At 36.4% G+C, this 21039-nt stretch overlaps 2 protein-coding genes across 7 annotated transcripts in view; both read left to right on the top strand.

Moving 5' to 3' along the window:
• The window catches only part of PHLDB2 (pleckstrin homology like domain family B member 2), a 107711-nt gene extending 103315 nt beyond the window's left edge, over positions 1 to 4396 (top strand). For all 6 annotated transcript variants that reach the window (XM_057696237.1, XM_057696235.1, XM_057696238.1 and 3 more), the window contains 2 exons: positions 1904 to 1989; positions 2597 to 4396. In XM_057696237.1, coding sequence (XP_057552220.1) covers positions 1904 to 1989; positions 2597 to 2737 — 227 coding nt within the window. In that variant the 3' untranslated portion in view covers positions 2738 to 4396. The remainder of the gene's footprint in view (positions 1 to 1903; positions 1990 to 2596) is intronic.
• Positions 4397 to 6687: 2291 nt separating this feature from the next.
• On the top strand, positions 6688 to 20223 carry ABHD10 (abhydrolase domain containing 10, depalmitoylase). The gene is made up of 5 exons (XM_057697895.1): positions 6688 to 6982; positions 9279 to 9462; positions 14446 to 14557; positions 14946 to 15083; positions 19417 to 20223. Exons 1-5 carry the CDS (start codon positions 6841 to 6843, stop codon positions 19759 to 19761), a joined length of 921 nt encoding a protein of 306 aa, XP_057553878.1. The 5' UTR covers positions 6688 to 6840; the 3' UTR covers positions 19762 to 20223.
• Positions 20224 to 21039: the final 816 nt, after the last annotated feature.

Here is a 21039-nt window from a genome sequence, read left to right as displayed (position 1 = left end):
AGACACCACCAAGCACAGGAATCGATCAGCCCACACGCCTGTCACGCAGACTGTAGCTCAGGCTGGACTTGATCCCATAGGCGCCACGCGCCTTCAGCTGGTCAGCAAGGTAAATGAACATGGTATGTGTACAGGGCTGAAGCCAGACACTTAGGTCTCCCTGTGGATCAGACCCCTGGCCTCCTCTGTGCTTGGCCTCCCACCCATTAACTGGGTAACTTTAGAAGAGTCTCTAAATGAAACTAAGGCACAGAAAATGCCTGTAACTTGGTAGGATAATTCTATTGAGAAGGACTATTAGAGGTATTACGTCAATTTACAATAGCATTACTGATTCTCTCGGTTTATGATGTGCTTGCCAAGGCCTGTATTTTTCAGATTCTTTCTTATATCTGAAGTGCCCTACAAGCAAACCTTTTCCTCCCCAGTTTTCTGCCTGCTTTGAAACACTGACAAGGTCTATTTTTATCTCCAGATTTTATTTCACCTCTTTCCAAAATACAAAGTATTGTTTTCCCTTTAATTAATTACTGCAGGACCTTTTCCACTAAATGTTTGAGAGACACACTGACCTTTTCTTTCACAGAAACTGGTGGAAACCCACTGAACATGGTATTAGTTAAAAGTGTTCCCCTAGGAACTAAGTCTATATAATGAAAGTAAGTCTCTTTTCCATCATAAAAGTTCTGACCTTTTCTACCACTTAAGCCTCAAATATCCTTTCAGATTTTCTTCATTCCTTTTCATGTATGTTTCAGTATATATAGGTACTCTTTCTTCTTTAATACAGTTAGAACCAAAGTATTTGCTCTGTTCATACCTTTCTTCACATAACAGGATTTCAGGTTTTTCCCTTTGAGCACATGCAGATTTACCTCAGTCTTTTCAGCGGCTGTGTAGATTCCATTGTACAGCTGCTCTAGAATTGGATCAATTCCCTATTAAAGGTCCAGCAGATCTTTTGCAGCTTGTGCTCTAATTAACCCAAATAGATGTGTACATGCATGAGTAGGTCTTATATGATACAGTTTTAGAAGCAGAATTGTTGAGTAGGAATTTTGGCTTTTTTCATTGTGTATGTTTTACCAAATCGACTTCCAAAAGAGGCTTTCTCGTTTGCATTTCCACCAACAGCGTAGGATAGAGTCTCTTTCTCTGCATCCTCATCCATGATTTAGAGATTCTTTAATGTGCCTGCATGTGTTATCATCCCTGCAGAGTTTAAATTACAAAATATCTCAAGAACTTATTGGCCTTAGTAGTCATCTTTTTGGTTGGTGGTTTGTTTGTTTTTGTTTTGTTTTATGTTTTGTTTGGGTTTTTTTGGCAAATCTGATGAAATCTTTGCAGTTTGGAAACGCTGTCTTGAAAGGACATTAAATTATTGACTTGAAGCTCTGTTGAGAACAGGACAAAAAAATCAAGCATACTAGACAAGAAATTTGATGCGAAAGAAACACGAGTAGAATACTGTTTTAAATTATAAATCAAAAAACACTTCTTACAAATTTCATTACAACAGAGCTGCATATTAATATTTTCATTACAACTGCTGTCTTGGAGAATGTGGGGAAATAATTTGTCTTGATGTCAGTGGTGTTTACACTTTGTGTGCTAACCTGACAGTCAGTATTCTGGATCATCTTCTGACTGCTCATTTGGTGAAGAGCCTTGAGTAAAGTCACTTAGTCCATTTTGTTTAGGGTTGCTAATTCCAACCTTTTTTTTTTCTTTTTTCAGGATAGAGTGGGGTTAATGTACTAACCTAGATTATTTAAATTAATCTTAGATAATTTATGTGCTAGATAAATATTTTAAGGATGATAATTATAATGAAATTATAATTCTTCCTGTCCATCAGTGGCGATAAAGCATTTGTTTTAACACTCATCTACCATTGCAGACAAGCATGAAGCTAAATTAAAAGGAGTAATATACTTTCAAGCCATTGAAGAAGTATACTATGATCACCTCAAGAATGCTAATAAGGTAGGTAAACATTGGATTTCAGATTCCTACAATTTGAGTGCATAATTAAGTTGGGGAAAAGATATTTTTTGAATTCTAATTTAATTTGTTTTTCTGACATAATGGATAGATATGATCAGAATAGTGTTGGAAAAACAAACATAGAAGTAAAGTAATTAGTGCAGCTGATTTTTTGTGAATAAAAAAAATCATGACAAAATGAGGAAGTATTCTGGATATACTGATTTGGGAGACCCTGCCAAGTAACTCTTTGCTCGGGTTCTACGAAGGAGCTACTACCTACTTATGAGGAAGATCATAAGAAACACCTTAGTAGGGCTAAGAATAACATTTAGTGAGCTTTTTTTAGAGCACCCACTATCAGCTAGGTACCCTGCTAGAGCTTTAGAAGTAGCTCCTAAAATGATTAGTGAGCTCTCTGTGAGACTTCTTGCGCAGAAAGGCCGGAAATATGGTCAATCTTGAGAAAGGTGTTGAGGGCGAGGGAATAGGTTGTATTAGAGCAGAAATAATGGCTACATAGAAGCCCTCACATATCTCTGTGTTATACTTAATGTTACAATTTCAAGATTTTATGTTCTTTTCCTTTTTTGATTTTTTTCTTTAGAGTCCTAATCCATTACTCACCTTTAGCGTCAAGACTCATGACAGAATCTACTATATGGTGGCCCCATCGCCAGAAGCCATGCGGATCTGGATGGATGTTATAGTTACTGGGGCGGAAGGTTACACTCACTTCTTGTTGTAGTGAACTGGCACAACAGTCCACTTCAGGGCAGACTGCAATAATCTCTTACAAGAATAAAGCCATATTCAACACCAGGTGGAAAGACCCAACAGACCCTTCCCTTTAACTGTGGACACTTAGAACTGCTTTCATATTAACAGGAAGTCATTTGTAAAAGAGAAAGAAAGGGTTTTAATTCAAAGCTTGACCATAAATAATTCAATGCTTGATCATAAATAGCAAAAGAATTGAAGTGCCTAGGAGAAAGAAAACACTATTTTGGTAAACAGCATCACTTATAGGAACATTTCTTATAAACTCTTTTTATCAATTGTTGATTTTGGTGAAATAAACTAAACCGTTTACAAATGTCTATATGTATTTGGAAAATATGAAATTATTGTAGCACCCAAATCATTGGCATTGACGTTATTGGTAATCAACTGGCTTTTTTTTAAAAAGGAGTATTTTGCTGAAGGTTATTTTATAAATATAAGCAAATAAGGGCTTGGAAGGGAATATATTGTAGGAGGAATTTGGCCCTAATTTTTAAGTACTGCACCAAAACCAAAGACTCAACATGGCCTCTGTTTAACAATAATAGTTTCAGGTGATGAACTGCAATTAGCATTACTCTACATTTTAGAATGGTACTTTAATGCCAACAAGTGCCCAGGAAGTTGACTTTGAAGAATCACTACCAGCATAAGCTACTGTACATATATAACAAACCACTTTTTGTAAAAGATGAACAAAAGCTGTGTGTTTTAGGAAGAAGCAGTCTTAGACATTCTGTCACATTGTGGCAATTTAAAATAAAGAGAATATTTAGGAGCTGTTTTGCTGAAGATTTCTCCATTTCCAGTACTGAAAATAAAGGCAACCAGTAGCCAGTTTTCTTTAGATTGTCTGATTTCTCTTTGTTGCAGCCTCACATGATATAGCTATGAAATAGAGCTGTTTTCACCAAAGAACAGACCAATTAAAATACTTATTTACAGAAGTACTGTAGTTTTATTAAAAGGCAAATGAAGTTCAACTTAATGCTCTCTGTAATGTACTGTTTTATTATGTATTTTCCTTATAATTAGCCTTTGTTTTTTAGAGTTAAATTAATTTTTGTTGAATGAAATGACTTCAGGAAAGTCCTTTTATAACAGTTTTTCAAATGCCATTTATCCTGGTTTGTCATGTTGTGTGTTTGTAAGTATGAATGTATTCTAAGCATTGGCAAATGAATAGAAGTAGAAAATAATGACGTTACTTACTAGTACAAGTGAAAAGATTAGATTAGAAGTGTCTGTAAAATCTTTGTCAGGCCTGAGTGGGTACAATTTTTTTAAATTTGCAGCGGTTTGTATACATGTCGCCAATAATAAGATTTTGCAACTGGATGACACATGATTTTACTTGAACAGTGAAGGATAAAATCACAATTGCAGAAGACATTTTTATAATCTGTTTTTTCAGAGATCACCTCTAAACCCTGTAATGATCTAAGAGAGTGAAATACGATTGCCAAACTTTTTTTGGTTAATGTAAAGATATAACTTTTCTGAACTGTACTTTACTTTTTTCATAGGATTGTAAAGATATTCTAATCAACTTTATATCTTGCATGAGATAGTAAACCTTTCAAGTATGTGTGTTAAAATATGTTGAGTTTGGATTAAAATATTGACCAGATTTCACACTTGAAAATAAACTCATCTCTCATTAGGAAGTTACCCATTGGTAACGTGACAGGGGATGGATTAATCAGCAAAAGTCAATTGTAGAACTGACATAAAGGTTGCTGTGTGCAAACATTATGACTTGTAGTTTATAAGCTGAAGTAATCAAATATCTCTGGTTAACAAAATGAGATAATCCCTGAGCAATCTGACATTGTCTAATTACACAGATGCAATTATTACTGGGGATTGAAGGACTGTGTTTACCTATCCTTCTCTCTGATGGGGGAAACATCATGCAGGTGTGAAGTTAAAGCTCTAAGGCGTCACTTGGTGGGGACATCATTTGTTTCCCTGAATTGAGAGAAAGAAGCTGCCCTCAACAACATGTCTTTTCACACATGTTAACAATGGGCAACAGTGATAGTAGGTCAATGGAAACAAATTTGTCTACTTCAAGCCCATCACTGTCAGTAAAAGCATCTTCACTTGACTCCAGCCACAATTTTTCCTGGTTTGTTATACTGATGAAGGTGGATGGGGAAAATGATCCACGGGTTTCCCTGCTTTTTTTGTGCATTGCCTTTCCCACTATGAGAACAAGTAAGATTTCTGTTTTGTTTTGTTGCACATAAAATGCAAGAAGACCTGCAAAAACAGAGAGAGAATAGGGACTGGAATGACTGAGAATATTTGCCATTATCCAAAACCACAGGGAGAAGTGTTTATTGTTAAGCTACAACGGATGCTGAAGGGATGTGGATTGGGCATCACCTTAGTGATTTTAGTCTCTTTAGAGTCTACAACAGGCTTAATGGAGAACTAGCAAACTAGCTCAGCAGCTTTTGGAGAAAGTTGCTAAATCAAGCAGCTGTCCTTGCTCTGTTTCTGGCATTACACCTCTCAAGAAAGAGATCTATTAAGTTTTTATTTATCCAACTTTTCTGGTGTGTTCTAATAGGACAGGTTCTCAAGACTCCAAAGATCAGCTGGATTCACTGTATCCAGCCTTTCCCTTTAAATCTAGCACCAGTCATAGCTCCAAAATTTATGACGAAGATAGTAAAGTTGCTTTACTCAAAAAGTATTAAACCAGCCACAGTAACTTTTAAATAGAAGACCAACAACAAAAAAAGTAATCCTTACTTATTGATGCTTGAGGCCTCCAAGAATTGCTTTGAAGGGTCTCAGAGCTGGAATCCAGAATACTACAATTATTTCAACCATATTTTTTAATTGGCCATTCCCTTTTCTTCTGTTTGCCTCTAAAAGTGGTGCTCTAGTAGATAATATGCATCCTTATAAACTAGTATTATTTTCTATAGGATAGTCACAAATTGGGGCCATTGGGGCAAAGGGCATTGAAAATGGTGCATATTTTAAATTGTCATAGGTGGTCAGATTACTTTGACAAAAGAGATTAGCAATTTACCCTCTCACCAACCATACATGAGTGCCCGTTGACTTGCATCCTTGCCAATAGTTGTTTTTAACTTTTGCCAGTCTGATGGGTAGGAAAAATGGCACAGGTTATTTTTTTAATTCACATTTTTCAATTAGTGAGGTTGATCATCACGTTTACGTATACGAACTGCCTATCACAGCTGTTGGCCAATTTTATTGGAATTATATATTTTTTCTTCCCATTTCTAGGAGCAGGGTGAACATAGGTATTAATATTTTGTTATCCACGTTGTAAAATCAATCTCTCTAGACTCATTTGACTCGAGGTGTCTTTTTTTGCCATTCAAAAAGTTTAAATTCATATACAAACATTTTTATTCCTTATTATTTGGGGGTTTCAAACCATGCTTAAGAAAGTCCCTTCCATCCCCAAACTATCATTCTCCTAAAGGGTATTTAATCCCCTCATATCTTCTGTTGAGATCATTTATCTACTGGAATTTATCTTTGCATATGGCACAGTCAGGCATGCAAAGAGCTAGAACAAAAGCAAATAGAAAAAGGGCGAAGGAGCGGCGAACGTTCGAGTCTACTCCAGGCGTTTATACGAGAAGGATTGAGGTCGGATCTTGGAACCATTACCTGTATGGGTCAAAACCATCATGAGGTGAGAACGACCTGTAACGCAGCAAGCCTAGCGCTTTGTGTTTCAGCGCCCTGGTGTCACGTGATAGTTTCCTATCTAGGGACGATGAGTGGGGTTCCTCTCGCTTCCAGTCCTGCAGCATCTACCCACCGAGAACGCAGCCTACCGAGGGCGCTCACAACACCCCAAACTGTCATTGGCCAAACCTCCCCAACAGACAGTCCCGGCAGCGAAAGGCGAGCGGTGACGCTCTGCGCCTGTGCGCTCTCCGGTGTCAAAGCTCGGACGGGCGCTGTTTACCAAGTCGCGCAGGCCAGCTGACGGCGCATGCGCAACCTCGGTTTCTGGGGGGCTGTGCGCGTCCGCGTCGGTCGGCGCTGGGCGCAGGGGCCGCTGGGAAGATGGCGGGGGTGGGCTTGGCGGCCGTGGCCGCTTGGGTACCTTGTCGCAGGTGGGGCTGGGCGGCCGTCTCCTTCGGCTTCCACCGTGATCTCAGCACGTTACTTGCACCGAAGGCCGAGCGGGCGCCACGGTGGCTCCCAGGTCAGTGTCCGAAAGGCTGGAGTAGGACGCGTTCTTTCGAACACCCCGGATTCCGGCAGTTCCTGTCCCATGCGGTTTCTGGCGCCCCGTTCGGAAGTGCTCTTCCCGGGTTCTCGGTACCCCAGTTCTAGGCGCTTTTGACCATTCTGGTGCAGGCTGTGAGGAGAGCACTGCCGGACCCAGGGGTGTCCTGGACAGCCCGGGCCGTGGCTGCCGTTACGCTCTGCAGGCTAAGGATCCTGTCAGCCCGCCTCCCCTGCGTTAAGCGCCAACACTAGGAAAAATGGAGATGTACATTCAATGCTTTTGATTGTTAGTTGCTTTTGCTTTTCTTGGCAGGTTCTGAGGGGTTTACAAATCGTGACTGTTAAGATGCTTAGACCTGCCCTCCCTGGATTTGTGCGATTTTACAGTATGAACATTTTATTTGTAAAAGTGTAAACGCCATCATCAAGCCTAATTTCTGGGGTTTTGTTTTGTTTTCTTTTTCCATGATCCCAGCCCAGTAAAAACCGTAGTCATTATTCTACAAAGGAAACTGGAATTTGGACCAAAAATTAGAGGCCCTGAGTGTTTCCTTTCCTTGTACTTGATTCTTCTCCATCCCACCCTACCTCCATTCCCAACCCCCCCGTCTTTCTGAATTTTTTTGTTTGTTTGTTTGTTTGGTTGTGTTCACACCCTTGCCACACAGCTGTCAGATGCATGGTGCTTGGAATCAGAACTGTTATGGCAAATACCCTTTGTTTTGAGTTAAAATTTTTAAGCATATAACCAGTTTAACTTACATTTAATTATGCACAACCAAAAGGGTGTTATATATCTGTTCCCTTAGCAAAGTATAGTGTGTGGTTTCATTAACTAAAATATGATACTCTTTCACTATTTAGTAAACATTCACTGAACACTTATGACCTAGGCTTTGAGCCAATCCTTATAGTATGGTTATTTGTGGATATAACATTAAGAACCTGACCACTTATAACTCATCAAGATTAAGTAAATTGTAATTGTCTTATGGAGAATTTCCTGTTGGAAGGTAATATGGAAAAGAGGATAGGAAGGAGCTTTGGAGTGCTAAGGAAATGGGAAATTAACATTTTTGCTGCTGTAGTCTGTCAGCCAACATAACTGGCTCCTACTAGCCTTGTTTTTCACTAAAAGTTTTAAATTTGGCATATTTCACTATACATTGAAACTCTGAAACAAGCTTACATGTAACAGGGATAGCTTTAATGCCTTCAATTCAGTTTTTAAAAAACCAACTTCTCAAATCCAAAATGAGCTCACATGGAAGAGACTGAGAAGTTTTAATTAGCCACAGTAAAATAGGGAAGGGTTACATGTAATAAAAAAGATTTCATTGGTCCACTGTTAAGCGAGTACGCAAACCTAATTTCTTTGGAGGGAGAAAGTGGAATTACAAATAACTTTTTGTTTTTTAAAATATCTTTCTACATTTTTTAAGAGCAGGTATTGACTTTATGGTAGGGAAAGAACTTTGAAAATAATGAAATGGAATAACCTTGTAAGGTTTACCTATTGTGTCTTTGTACTTGCATTAAGATTTATGTGTACCATTCACAGAAAGCCAAACCAACGTGTAAAACACAGTGATTGGGAGTCCTTTGACAAGTCTTTTTCCAAAAATGGTATTATCATACATTTATTCAAGGTTACTTGTAAAGAAACTGCTCATTGAACCCGCTCAGCAGTTATAGAATCATGATTGGCTGTTACCGTGGCCCATGATTTTATGGGTGGAGAGGAAATCCGTAATAAAAGGGGTACAGCACCTCTATCTTTGAAGCAATTTCCCAAGGGCAGACCAAACTTGTTTCTCCCCCTCCCCACCAAAAAGCAGAGGATGTGGAACACCTCAAACATTAAAAAAAATCTTTAAAGAAGACAGAAATCTCACAAGAAAGGGTAAAATTAGTGTAGGTAAATCCAAATGTTGATTGATACTGTTTGGGACAGATGATATAGCAGCAGCAGGAAAACATTTTTGACAAGTCTCCCTGTCTTTTGTTGCCTTGAATTTCCTCCTCCTGTATTTTGGAAGAATCATGGTTGGACCTTCTCAAAGAAGACACTGATTGTGACATGATTTTGAAAGATATCATGTACAGACTTGTGACTTTAATACTTCAAATCTGTATTTGTTTTTTTCTATTAAATGGAAATAGTATTTGACATCAACTTAATTAGTTAAAAAAGTTAAGATTGAAATTATGTGTGGTTTTCCAAAACTGTGTTTGCAAACTATAGTTTATGTTTTGTGTACTTTGTTTAGCTTGCAGACAAAAGACATCAGTCTCTTTCCTTAGTCGACCAGACCTTCCAAACCTGGCTTATAAGAGGCTAAAAGGCAAGAGTCCAGGAATTATCTTCATCCCTGGCTATATTTCTAATATGAATGGTACAAAAGCATTGGCGATTGAGGAGTTTTGCAAATCTCTAGGTCACGCCTATATAAGGTAGGAATGACACATTTTAGAGAAAATAATACTACCATTTACTGTGGCAGTAGAGAATTACTTATGCTCTAACCAACTGAAACAAATGCCAGCATTTTTATAGATTAGTTTATTTTAATTGTCTATAAACTTTCATCTGGTGATTTAGGGTTCTTGTATAATGCAGTCTTTAAAAGGCCTTTTTTAAAGGTCTTTGTGGGGAATTCCCTTGCGGCCCAGTGGTTAGGGCTCCACACTCTCACTGCGAGGGCCGAGGTTCCCTGGTCGAGGAACTAAGATCCCACAAGCCACCAAAACAAAACAAAAACCCTAAATAAATAAATTAAGTAAACAAACAAAGTCTTTGTGCCACACTGACAGTGCTGGCAGAAAATGAAACTAGTGGTAACTAAGCTCTTTAGAAACAATATTCTAACGTGACAACAAGCAAGTATACTGGTTGACTTTCTTGTAATCTCTTATAATTGTGGTTTTCCTTTGGGAACTTAAGGACTTTTATCTGACCACTGTTTATTTCCTTGCTTTTAAAATATATAGTTTAAAATAATATATGTGTTTAAAAGTATTGTAAAAGTAATATTGTATAATTCATGTTTCCACTGAGTCTTCTCTTTCCTCTCACTTCTGTAGTCTGAGTATGTATAAGCATAAATACGGATATGTGTTGTTTAACTACTGCTTGATTTCACAATTCCTAATATTTCATACTGATGATTATTTTACTAAAAATGTGTTTACATTGTTAATAGGCTTGTTTACTTATAACAATCATTTATTTAATGCCTAATTTGCCAGAAGAGAGAGTATGGTTTAGTAAAAAGCACTGGCCTGGAATTCAAGAAACATGGGCTCTAGAATCAATGCTAGCAATGACTGTGACAAGATGAGTTAGTTAATAAACCCTGGACCTATTTTCTTCATCATGAAAAGGAGGAGATTGGATGAAAGATAATTCCTGAATTCTTTTCTAGCATTAGCAGCCTAAAAATATATTTATCTAGTGTTTAGAAGAGTTTCACTAACATTTACTCAATAGGTCTAGAAAATACAGCTTTTAGAAATAAGTAATGAAAAATAAAAATTTAAAAAACTTTTAGAATTAAAAATGACTTATCTATTCAGTATATTAGCAAAAATTGTTAATTATATGAATTTTATCTTATTCCTTTTATAAAATTAACTGAATTATTCCTTTTCATACTCAGAACTCTTAAAAATATGTTCCAGTCTGTTACTCTGAAGACTGGAGTTTTTTTACAAGTAGACTTTCTAGCACTATACTGGTGCTGTGAAATATACAAAGAATGATAAAACATGGTCATTGTCCGTAAGGATCTTTTAATCAGGGTGGGGAAGTGCAGAGTAAAATACATATGGGAAATTAGGCAGAAATATTCATCAAAATGTGATTATGTCAAAGAGCAGGATACTTAATTGTATAAGGTGAGAGAAAACTAGGAGTCGAAGTGGATAGAAAAAACTTTGTAAAGGAACACTGAAAAAGAGTTAGGGTTTGGGTAAAAAGGAAGAGCTATCTAGGAAGGAGGACTACCCTGAGCAAAACATAATGATACCAGAAAAATTGCCATCGTACTCCTTTTTTGTCCCCAAAAGAATTTGACTCAAGAAATCCCCATTTTATCAGTTCTTGAATTTAAATTGAGACTGTGAGAGGTATAACCAATTCCTATCTCCCTATAAGATATATAAGGGGGTTTTCTGCATTTTTGGATGCATATGAAATAGATTTTCTTTTTAAAGGTATATTAAGTAATCATGATGAAATGAATGATAATGTTTACAGACAGTTATGTGGTACTGTGTTAGAATATAGCCTAAGTGTATCTTTATAAACTTTTATAAAGTATAGCCCTTCATTACAATTTTTAATTTGATGAGGTTCCTTTTTATTTGCTTTCATCAAACTTCACTGCAACCTAATCACTATTAGCTATTATTACATTTTAACTTGTTATAAGAGATTTTATCTTCTATTTATACTACCAATTTCTCAGTTTACTTTTACTGTGGTTTTGTCTGTAAAACTTAGATCTTGAATGAAGAAATGGTTAGTTTTGTATATTATACAAGAAATGGTACATATGGTTCTGTGTAAATGGTTTCTTAATATCCTGCCACTGTGCCTAAAGTAAGATTGAGTCAGAGCTCAGGAACACATGGTTTTAGGGCTGGTCTTCTCATAATTATTTCTAATAAAATTTAAAATTTTAGATTTGGGAATATGTTCCAGAGTATTGAAGCTGCTAGGACAGAATTGCATGACTGTGTTTAAAAGTTTTAAACTGCGGAGTGTTTTTAAATTATCTTTGTCACTTGGTTAGGGTTCAACAAGAATGAAGTGTATTTTTTACTTGTCACCTATTAGTATCACTGAATGTTTATATTTTCCTTTTTGAAGGCCCTCTACATGTGTTTTGCATCTTCACCATATAGTTGGAAGGCAACTGTAAACAATACAGCAAGTAAAGATGTCTGATTGCCCAAAGAGGGCAAAGGAGAATCAGTTGGTGTCTTTCTCCCCTCTTCTCCCTGGTCTGTGTTCTACATCCCCTGGATTGAGGAGAAATAATAACTAATGTAGACTTCAGCAGCTGCCTTGTTACGCTATTTCCCAAGGATCCAAAACCACTTCACTTCATACCTAATTTTAATTTCTTTCTCCATCACTTTTAAATCCTTTTTCTCTAAGAAAATATGTATACACTGTATATCACATATGTATTCTTACATGTACACTAAAAACACTAGGATTTAATAGTTTTCACCAGGTTTTAAGAGTCAGAAAAATACTGAAAGCTTTAAACTTGAATAAAATAATTCTTTATACTTTTACCTTCTACTTCTATTCATTTAATATGTATTATAGTACTCAGTGTGTGAGGTTCCCATGCCTAGCCACTATGCAGAATGCAGAAACAAAAATAAGATGATGGTATTTCCCCTCCAGGATTTTTACAGTCTCATAGGAATGATGAGACGCAAATACACACATAAACTGTCTTATAGAGCAGGATATAATAAAATGATTGTGACCAATAAAAGTGAATTCTGTATAAGCTTCATTAGGTAGAGGTTTTTTGTTTGTTTGTTTTTTTCGATTTGTCTGGGAAGCCTTTCCAGCAAAAGGCTTAGTATTTGGACTGAGCTCTGAGAGAGGATGTTAGTGGTGGGAGAAGGTGTTCCACGTGAGGGAAATGGATGAGGCGTAAAATAGAGTCTCTTTTAGGAACAGCAAGTTAATCAGTTTGACTAAAGCAGTAGCTTCATCAGAAGAAATAAAAGGTCAATCTGAGATGACTATAATGTTTTTAAAAAACAGGCTAACGCACTACATTTTTATGTTATATGTCACAGGGAGCCATTGAAGTTAATGCCACATCAATACAATGTGCCACACAAAACCTGACAGTATAAAGTGGGTTCGTTTGGAGAGAGAATGGAGTCACTGGGACACAGTGAGGAGGCTGCTGTGGGAGGGTGGCTTTAAGATGCGAAGGACCTGCACCAAGATACCAGTCTTACCTAATTGAGGGAAAAGGGGTGAATGTGAGAAAAAATGGGAGAGTGAGGATGCTGCAGGGCAGGCAGTGCTCTATACCCTGGGGAGAAACAAGCGAAGTAAGACAGTCTGCCCTTGAAGTACTGACATTCTAGTCAGAGGGAGACATGTATTTAAAACTTGATTACAATACACAATATGAAAAGTGTTAATTGGGTACAAAGAAAGTGACCGACTATGCTAAACAACACATTATGTCAAAGAAAATTCCTCAAAAGAGGTGACGTGGCTTAAAGGATGACTAGGATTTTGAATGGGGTAGAAAGGTTTTCTAAGCAGTGGAACAGCATGCAAAGTCTCCAAGTTAGGAAAGGGTTTATCCAGGAATTGGGAGTAGTTCAGTATGACTAGGGTTTCGGGCAATCTGCAGGAGTGGCATGATACTTCATGATTTATTGAATCGAGACCTTAAAGGAGGTAAAATTCACAGGTGAGACAGACTCTGAGCCTGGAGAGTTAGGAAGTTGGAAGGAGAAGAAAACCAAGAGGAGGAGCTAGTGGTGATGAATTTGATTCTGGACTTCTCTTTTCTTCCAACTAATTGAGTAAACATATACTTAGCACCTGCTGTGTGCAAGGGACTGATCTAGGCCCTGGGAAGGCAGTGGGAACAAAACAGTCTGCCCACACGGAGCCTCCATCCTAGTGTTAGAGACAGACCACAATCCAATAATCATACATGTTGCCAGGTAGCCATACTTGCTATGAAGAGAATAAAGCAGGATAAGGAACTAGAGAATGAAAGAAGCACAACTTTCGGTTGAATGGTCCGAGAAGGTTCTGGAGATGTAACATTTGAGCCAAAGGCCTGGATGAAGTTAAGGGAGCCATCTGAGAGGACATCTGGAGTAGAGTAGTCCACGTGGAAGGAAGAGCCGATGTAAACCTGAGGCAGGAATGCGGGTGGTGTATTCCGCTAACTTCAAAAAGGAAAGTGAAGATACAATTGGGAGGGAGAGAGAACAGTAAGAAATGAGATCAGAGAGGTAGTTGGGGGCTAGAGGATGGTAAGGACTTTGGATTTTACGTAGATAATACAAAGCTTTTGGAGGGTTTGTGCAGGACATGATTTTTTTTTTTTAAAGGATCACTGACTACTGTGGGGAACAGACTGTAAGGGTGAAAAATGAAAATAGAGATTTACTAGGAGACTTGCATTAGTTCAGTCGAGAGGATAGTGACTTGGATGAGGCTGGCAGCAGTGGAGGAGGTGAGAAAGTGAGTGACTATGGAAGCTCTTTGAAAGTTAAGCCAATAGGATTTGCTGAAATACATATTGACTTCACTGTTTTATTTTAATATATTTTAGGCATTGTAATAATGATTAATGTGCTGTCTTCCTTAAAAATTAGAGAAGCGAATACAGAGATATCTAGATATAAATATGTTTTATCTTTTTCTAGGTTCGATTACTCAGGAGTTGGAAATTCAGATGGTAACTTAGAAGAATGCACAGTGGGAAAATGGAGAAAAGATGTTCTTTCTATAATTGATGACTTAGCTGAAGGACCTCAGGTGACTTTTCATTAAATATGATGGTAATTGTTGACTACAGCCTCATGACATTTGAGCTGTTTCTTTAGATGTGAAAATTTATTTAGTATTTTAAGTGTCTAACAATCAATTTTTATATTCAGTATCAAATCAGTCAATCAGTTCCATCATTTTCACTTTCTCAAAAATGTAGGCATTTTTCATTTTACAAACTTTGTCTAATTTACTCTCTATTATAGACCTAACACTTTAACAAAAAGTAATCATAATTTTACTTTGTGCCAAATATTAAAAGTCTGGGAGCCAATGCATATAAAGGAAGAAACTATATACATTCTATGAAAGTATTCACTCCCTTACAGAAAAGAAAAAGAAATTCCTCTTTAAAACTATGTGTTTTTCTTTTTAGATATTGGTTGGATCTAGCCTCGGTGGATGGCTTATGCTTCACGCTGCAATCGCACGACCGCAGAAGGTCGTTGCTCTTATTGGCATAGCAACAGCTGTGGATGGCCTGGTGACACAGTTCAATCAGCTTCCTGTTGAGGTGAGTCTCAGGCAGCCTCAGTGTAGCCCTCCTATCATTCTTCTGCTTTCTCTTTTTTTGAGTTTTGTTCATGTGTCGTCTCTCCTTTGACTTGTTATGCTGACCCGTCTTTTCTCTCAGCTTGCCTTGTTGTATACCATTTCTTTGCCTTCTTTAACTATTTGGTCTCCCGTTTAAGGTTTCCTTTTCTTCACAGTCCCTTCAAATCATTCTGCCAAATATTTGAGCCACATGAATGAATTCACACTTTAAATTTCTTGTTTTAGCAACATTTTATTAACCTCATTTATTTATTTGGATCGTACGTCGTGGTCTCTTTTTGTACCTCTTAATCTTATTTTGTGGCTTATGGGAAATAGTACCTATTCTATGACCGTGTTCAACTGACTAATCAATTATAAAACTATTTTTTTTTAGCCTGAAAGCCTCAGATCCTCTCTCAGCAGAGCTCTCTGAGCACACACTGTCAGTCACATACAGGAGATGAGATTTGCCATTCCTGGCCTAGATACTAATTTGGCATTCCTTTTCTACTCCTAATCCTTATCTTTTTAAAAAAAAAAGTGCTTTTCTTCATTAGCATGTTCTTCAGCAAATCATGATAGAAATAAGGTTTCTGAAATAATTGGGGAGGTAATTTTTTTTATGCTTTGTTATTGGGCATATGTTTAAGCATTTCAGTTGTCTGCAAGGATAAAAAAAATGGTGGGTAATAGCTGTTTATTTTTTTGTATGTTATTTTTTTGTTTTGTAATCAATTGAGTTCTTCTTGGGCATATTTTTCCTTGGGATCTAGATTTCACCTGTGGGACTAAGATCCTAGCAGAAAGAAAAATAGTCTGGAGCAATGGTTCAAATGTAGTCCCCAGGCCAGCAGCAACGGCAGCACCTGAGAACTGGTAGAAATGCATAGTCTTGAGCTTTACCAAGACCTACTGAATCAGAAACTGGAAGTGTGGCCAAGTAATCTGTTTTAACAAGGCCACCAGGTGAAGTTTGAGAAACACTGCTTTAGAGAGTTAGGGGAGCAGGAGGAGGAGAAGAAAAAAAGTGTATGTAGTGTTGAATAGTAGAACGTCACTGACTTCTTAAAAATATTTTCTTTATTTGGCTGCATTGGGTCTTAGTTGTAGCATGTGGGATCTTTCATTGTGGTGCAGAGGCTACAGAGTGTGTGGGCTTCATAGTTGCAGCACGCAAGCTCTATAGTTGTGGTTCGTGTGCTCAGTAGTTGCAGTGTGCAGGCTTAGTTGCACTGTGGCATGTGGGATCTTAGTCCCCCAACCAGGAATTGAACCCATGTGCCCTGCATTGGAAGGCGAATTCTTAACCGCTGGACCACCAAGGAAGTCCTAAATGTCATTGACTTTTACCTCAAGTTCTGCATTGAATTCAGTGCCATATACTATCTGTTCTAAGTTTATTCTTAGTTCACGTTGTTCTTTCCAGCTCCTTAAAAAATGGTATTGCCTGCATAGTCAGGTTCTTCATATGATTTCCTATCTGGGCTAAAATTACAAAGCTGATCTTCCTTGCACTTACATCCTATTTCTGAATTTTTTTCACTTTCTTGTTGCTTTGCATACGTAGTTGCTCAGTGTCCTCATGCTGCTAAATTTTCCTGCTTTTGTATCCTTTTGCATCTAAACCTTGGACCCCTTACTCTGTATTCTAACTCAATAATGCAGTGCTTCTCATGGGAAATTTTAAGAAGATGGCCTATTGGAAAGGAGTTGATTAAACAATTTGGGGGGTTATTGGTAAATAACAAGCTCTGTGTACGTTTATTTTTATATGTGTGTATCCATCGCTCAGAGGGAAGCTATGGTAGATATCCTGTAAGTGACCGAGAAGATCTATAGCCTGCAAATCAGGGTATATCTTTACTAATCCTAAATCAGACCAGCAAAGGATTCTTAAACAGAAACATGCTGAGCCCTTGTTAACTTAAAAGCATGTGTAAAGAAAGAGCAGGGACACTAGGACCACTATCTCTCCTTCTCCACACAGACAGCTAGTGCTAGCAGTGTCAAGGGAATGCGACTGGAGGTTTTTACCATCTTCTTTAGCCCTGGGAATGTTAAGACCCAACATTACTCATTGTTTGTGTAGGAATTTGACTAACCTCTTAACTAACGCTAATCATTGTCTCCTTCTTTGGACACTAGAGGGCGTCAGACAGGATGCACAGCTAGCTGTTGGAATCCAAGCTTCACAGCCACATTGCCTTATTTGTTTCTTCTTGGTGTAGAAATTATGTATATTGTTCATGTTCTTTGATTAATACTGTTTTTGCTATTTTTTTACTTTTTGTTTTTGAGCCTCTGGGATATATAAGATTTTGTAAAGTTCAGTTTGTTCTTCAAATGGACAATATTCATTCAACTCAGTAGCAGTTAACAAAGCTAGTTGGGGGGCAACGATGCTTAAAATGCAACTGTTCTTAATCATGTCTCAGTAATTAGCATAGTCCCATTTCGTCTAATAATCAGTGAAACTCTTCACCTAATAATAAATGAAACTCACTTCTAACTACTGAAATTACAAATTCAGGAACACTTATGAGTAGTTTGAAGATAACCGGATATCATTTTTACTTTAAATATTTAGTTCACATGTTGCTTTAATTGCAAAGTACCCCACGATATTAATATAGGTTCATACATTTCATAGTTTTTTAGCACTATAAAACTTTCAATTCATTTTAAATCATTTGGATATAGGTATTTAGAAGTCTGGCTTTCAGATATACAGCTTTTTCACTGAATCAAGTCTTTTTGGAATTTTATAAAATACATTAAAATGCCTAAATACATATAGATTATATTATACATATTTTACTGTTTAAATTTTTGCCTCTGTAATAAGTCAACAATTTTAAACATGGAAATATATTTTTATTGAAAATTTAAATATAAAATTTCTGAAATATGTTGTATGTATAATAGCTTTTCTTTCCTTATATTTTTCTTTATTTTTAATAAGATGCTCACTTATTTTTCTAGACAGAAATGCCCTTCATATTATATGGTTGCAAGAGGCTTAAAGCTATTTACATCTTGATTTACTAGTTCAAAGTTGTGATAATCTTTCCAAAGAATTTATTATATACATATAAACCTTTATGTTCAAAGATGTTCATGGAAGTATTCAGCAGTGTGGGAATGGTCAAGTTACTTATCTTAGATGCATTATAGTGGACAATTACGCAGCCTTAAAAGTTTTTAATAGAATCTTTTAAAACCCAGAAATATATACAGTAAATAAATCAGCACTGAAAACTATATATGAATTGTAGTAGCTAAGTGTTTTCCATATTGTATATATAAAAACCAAACACATATAGAAAAATACCAGAAGGAAATAAGCCAGAATATTAATGGTTGTTACATCCACGAGATAGGATTATGAGTGATTTACTTCTTTTTATACTTTTCATGTTTTCCATGTTTTCTATAATGAGTATATGTCACTTTAACTAGAAAAATTGTTTACGACAAATTATAATCTAAAAAATAGAAATTCTTCAAGAATCAAAGAATACCCAGCTTTTTATTTTAAGCATAGAAATGATATCATTGCTCAGTTTTCAGGAAGTATTTGGAAGACTTCTTTATCATCCAAAACAACAAAAAAATTTTTCTCATTCCATATAACTCTGAAAGGCAAAAACTATGTTTTTCTTTTGGTTGTTTTTTTTTTTTTTTTTTTTTTTACGTTCAGCCTAAAATTGGGTGTGTATGGCTGCCCTAGAATAACCACTGTCTTATTTGTCATTTTGAGCACTGTGCTTGATTCTTCTTCTGCCCCACCCCATCCCCATTTTAGTAACTTCTCGTATATGCACTTTTAGTTTCATGATTTTTAAATCTAAACAATTTTTATTCCTAAGGTTTGACTTTATGTAACGTGAATGCTACCTGTACCGATTCCAAGAAATTATTGTGCTTTTCTCCCCAACTCCCTTTCAGTTGGGGTGAAGCAACACCTGATTTAAGATGTTACATGATAAAGTTACTTAAATCTAAGTTTGAATCCTAGCCACAATAGTTACTACCTTTCAACTTTAAACCTATGTATTACTCTAAACTTTAATATACTCTTTTGTAAAAATGAAATAATAGCAGAATTATTATCAGGATGTTTGAGATACTGTGTGGGAAATACTTGTCACAGCTCCTTGCATATTTAATTATTGATAATTATCATTATTTTATTTTTGTTATCTCTTTTCTTCTTCTGCAGTCAAAGACTGATTTTCTTAGATTGTTTAAGACTATTGTATGTGTTAATGTTGTATAAACACTTTTATTTTCCTTATTTTTCCCAATAGACAAAAAAGGAGATAGAGATGAAAGGAGTCTGGTCCATGCCATCAAAATACAGTGAAGAAGGAGTTTATCGCATTCAGTACAGTGTCATTAAAGAAGCTGAGCACCACTGCTTGTTACATAGTCCTATTCCTGTGAACTGCCCTATAAGATTGCTACACGGCATGAAGGATGACATTGTACCATGGCATACGTCTGTGCAGGTTGCTGACCGAGTAGTCAGCACAGATGTAGATGTCATCCTCCGAAAGAATAGTGATCACCGAATGAAGGAGAAAGCAGACATTCAGCTTCTGGTTTATACTATTGATGACTTAATTGATAAGCTTTCAACAGTAGTTAACTAGAATCACAGTTTTGGTTGATAATGTAAAGTAATGGATCCAGAAGATGGAAGAGAGGTAACAGATGAAAAACCCTGATACTTAGGTTTTTTCTCTTATCTCTACTTTGTAAATATCATGTGAGTATTTATTTAATGATGTATTTGCACAGGTGATACAAATTGTGAAGAAAGTGCCAGCCGCTGTTTGAAAAATTTTCTCCTTCCTTCAATCCTTGATTTTTTTTCATTAAAATATTTCCTATTTTTTTATTCAAGAGATGTATACCTTCTAATCCTTATGTTAACTATGCCAGCTCTTAGAATTGCTAATAAAGCTTGATTTTTTTTTTGGTTGGTATCATTGTATATGGAGATATGTAAAAATTATTTCTGATTTTAAAATGCAGTTCACAAGATATAGGAAAATGTTTATTGAAATAAATCCGAAATGACTAGAGAAATGTCTGAAGCAAAATAAAGTTGAAAAGAAAGCTATTACTTTATATATTATATTCTGCATGTTATATTTGAACTTAAAATCAAGGTTATTCTTTTTTAAGGGCTCAAACCTTTACAGGTATATAAAGGGTATATGTCATTTTTAAATTTTGACTTATATGTCATATAGTTAAATGGAGGAATTTCATCTTAAGCAGTAATGTAGTATTTTCATATTCTGGTTTCATATTCCAAAGAGGAAATGAATCTTTGTATATTATCACCTACCTGCAGAAACATTCCTTTTTTATTACTATGTGCCTTAAGTACAAATTGCCAAATGATTCCCAGCTAAATCAGAGGGCTTTCTAAAATGTAGAGATAGTAAGAAAATACGAAATGGAAATATAAAGTTTTTTTTAATAACTAAAATAAGCTTGTGCAGTAATCAGCCTTAATATTGAATTGGTGTCTTTTAGCTTTTAAGTTTGACGACTTTATTTAGCCTGTTTAGGTTATGTCTGTCAAAGTAAAACTTCTTTAAATTGACAACATCACACACAGAAATAAATATATATATTTATATGTTTATATATATATATATAATGAGCATGAGTCAGGATTTCTTTAACTCAATAAGGGAACGAGCAGTTGGTAAATCTGGTTCAAAGGACAATTCAAGAAACATTTACTAGTATTGAAGAATGTTGGGATAAAATTTCTGTGCTGAAAAGAGTTAGCATAGCAGATGACTGCTTATCCTCAGACCTGTTCACAAGTCTCGCCCTTGGCTGGTGTCTGGGAACTTGGATGTTAGGAATGTCCCACTGTTCTGGTCGGGTAGCTGTGGACTGAAACCGCC

Source organism: Hippopotamus amphibius, chromosome 10 (genome assembly GCF_030028045.1).
Source record: "Hippopotamus amphibius kiboko isolate mHipAmp2 chromosome 10, mHipAmp2.hap2, whole genome shotgun sequence".
Classification (NCBI taxonomy): Eukaryota; Metazoa; Chordata; class Mammalia; order Artiodactyla; family Hippopotamidae; genus Hippopotamus; species Hippopotamus amphibius.
Note: the sequence above shows the minus strand (reverse complement) of the source record. Positions and strands in the feature narration are given on the sequence as shown.

Coding starts and splice junctions, on each gene's coding strand:
- ABHD10 (XM_057697895.1), top strand. CDS start 6,841: ATGGCGGGGGTGGGCTTGGCGGCCGTGGCCGCTTGGGTACCTTGTCGC. Junction 14,558..14,945: donor ACTTAGCTGAAGGACCTCAG/GTGACTTTTCAT, acceptor TTTTCTTTTTAG/ATATTGGTTGGATCTAGCCT. Junction 15,084..19,416: donor TCAATCAGCTTCCTGTTGAG/GTGAGTCTCAGG, acceptor TTTTCCCAATAG/ACAAAAAAGGAGATAGAGAT.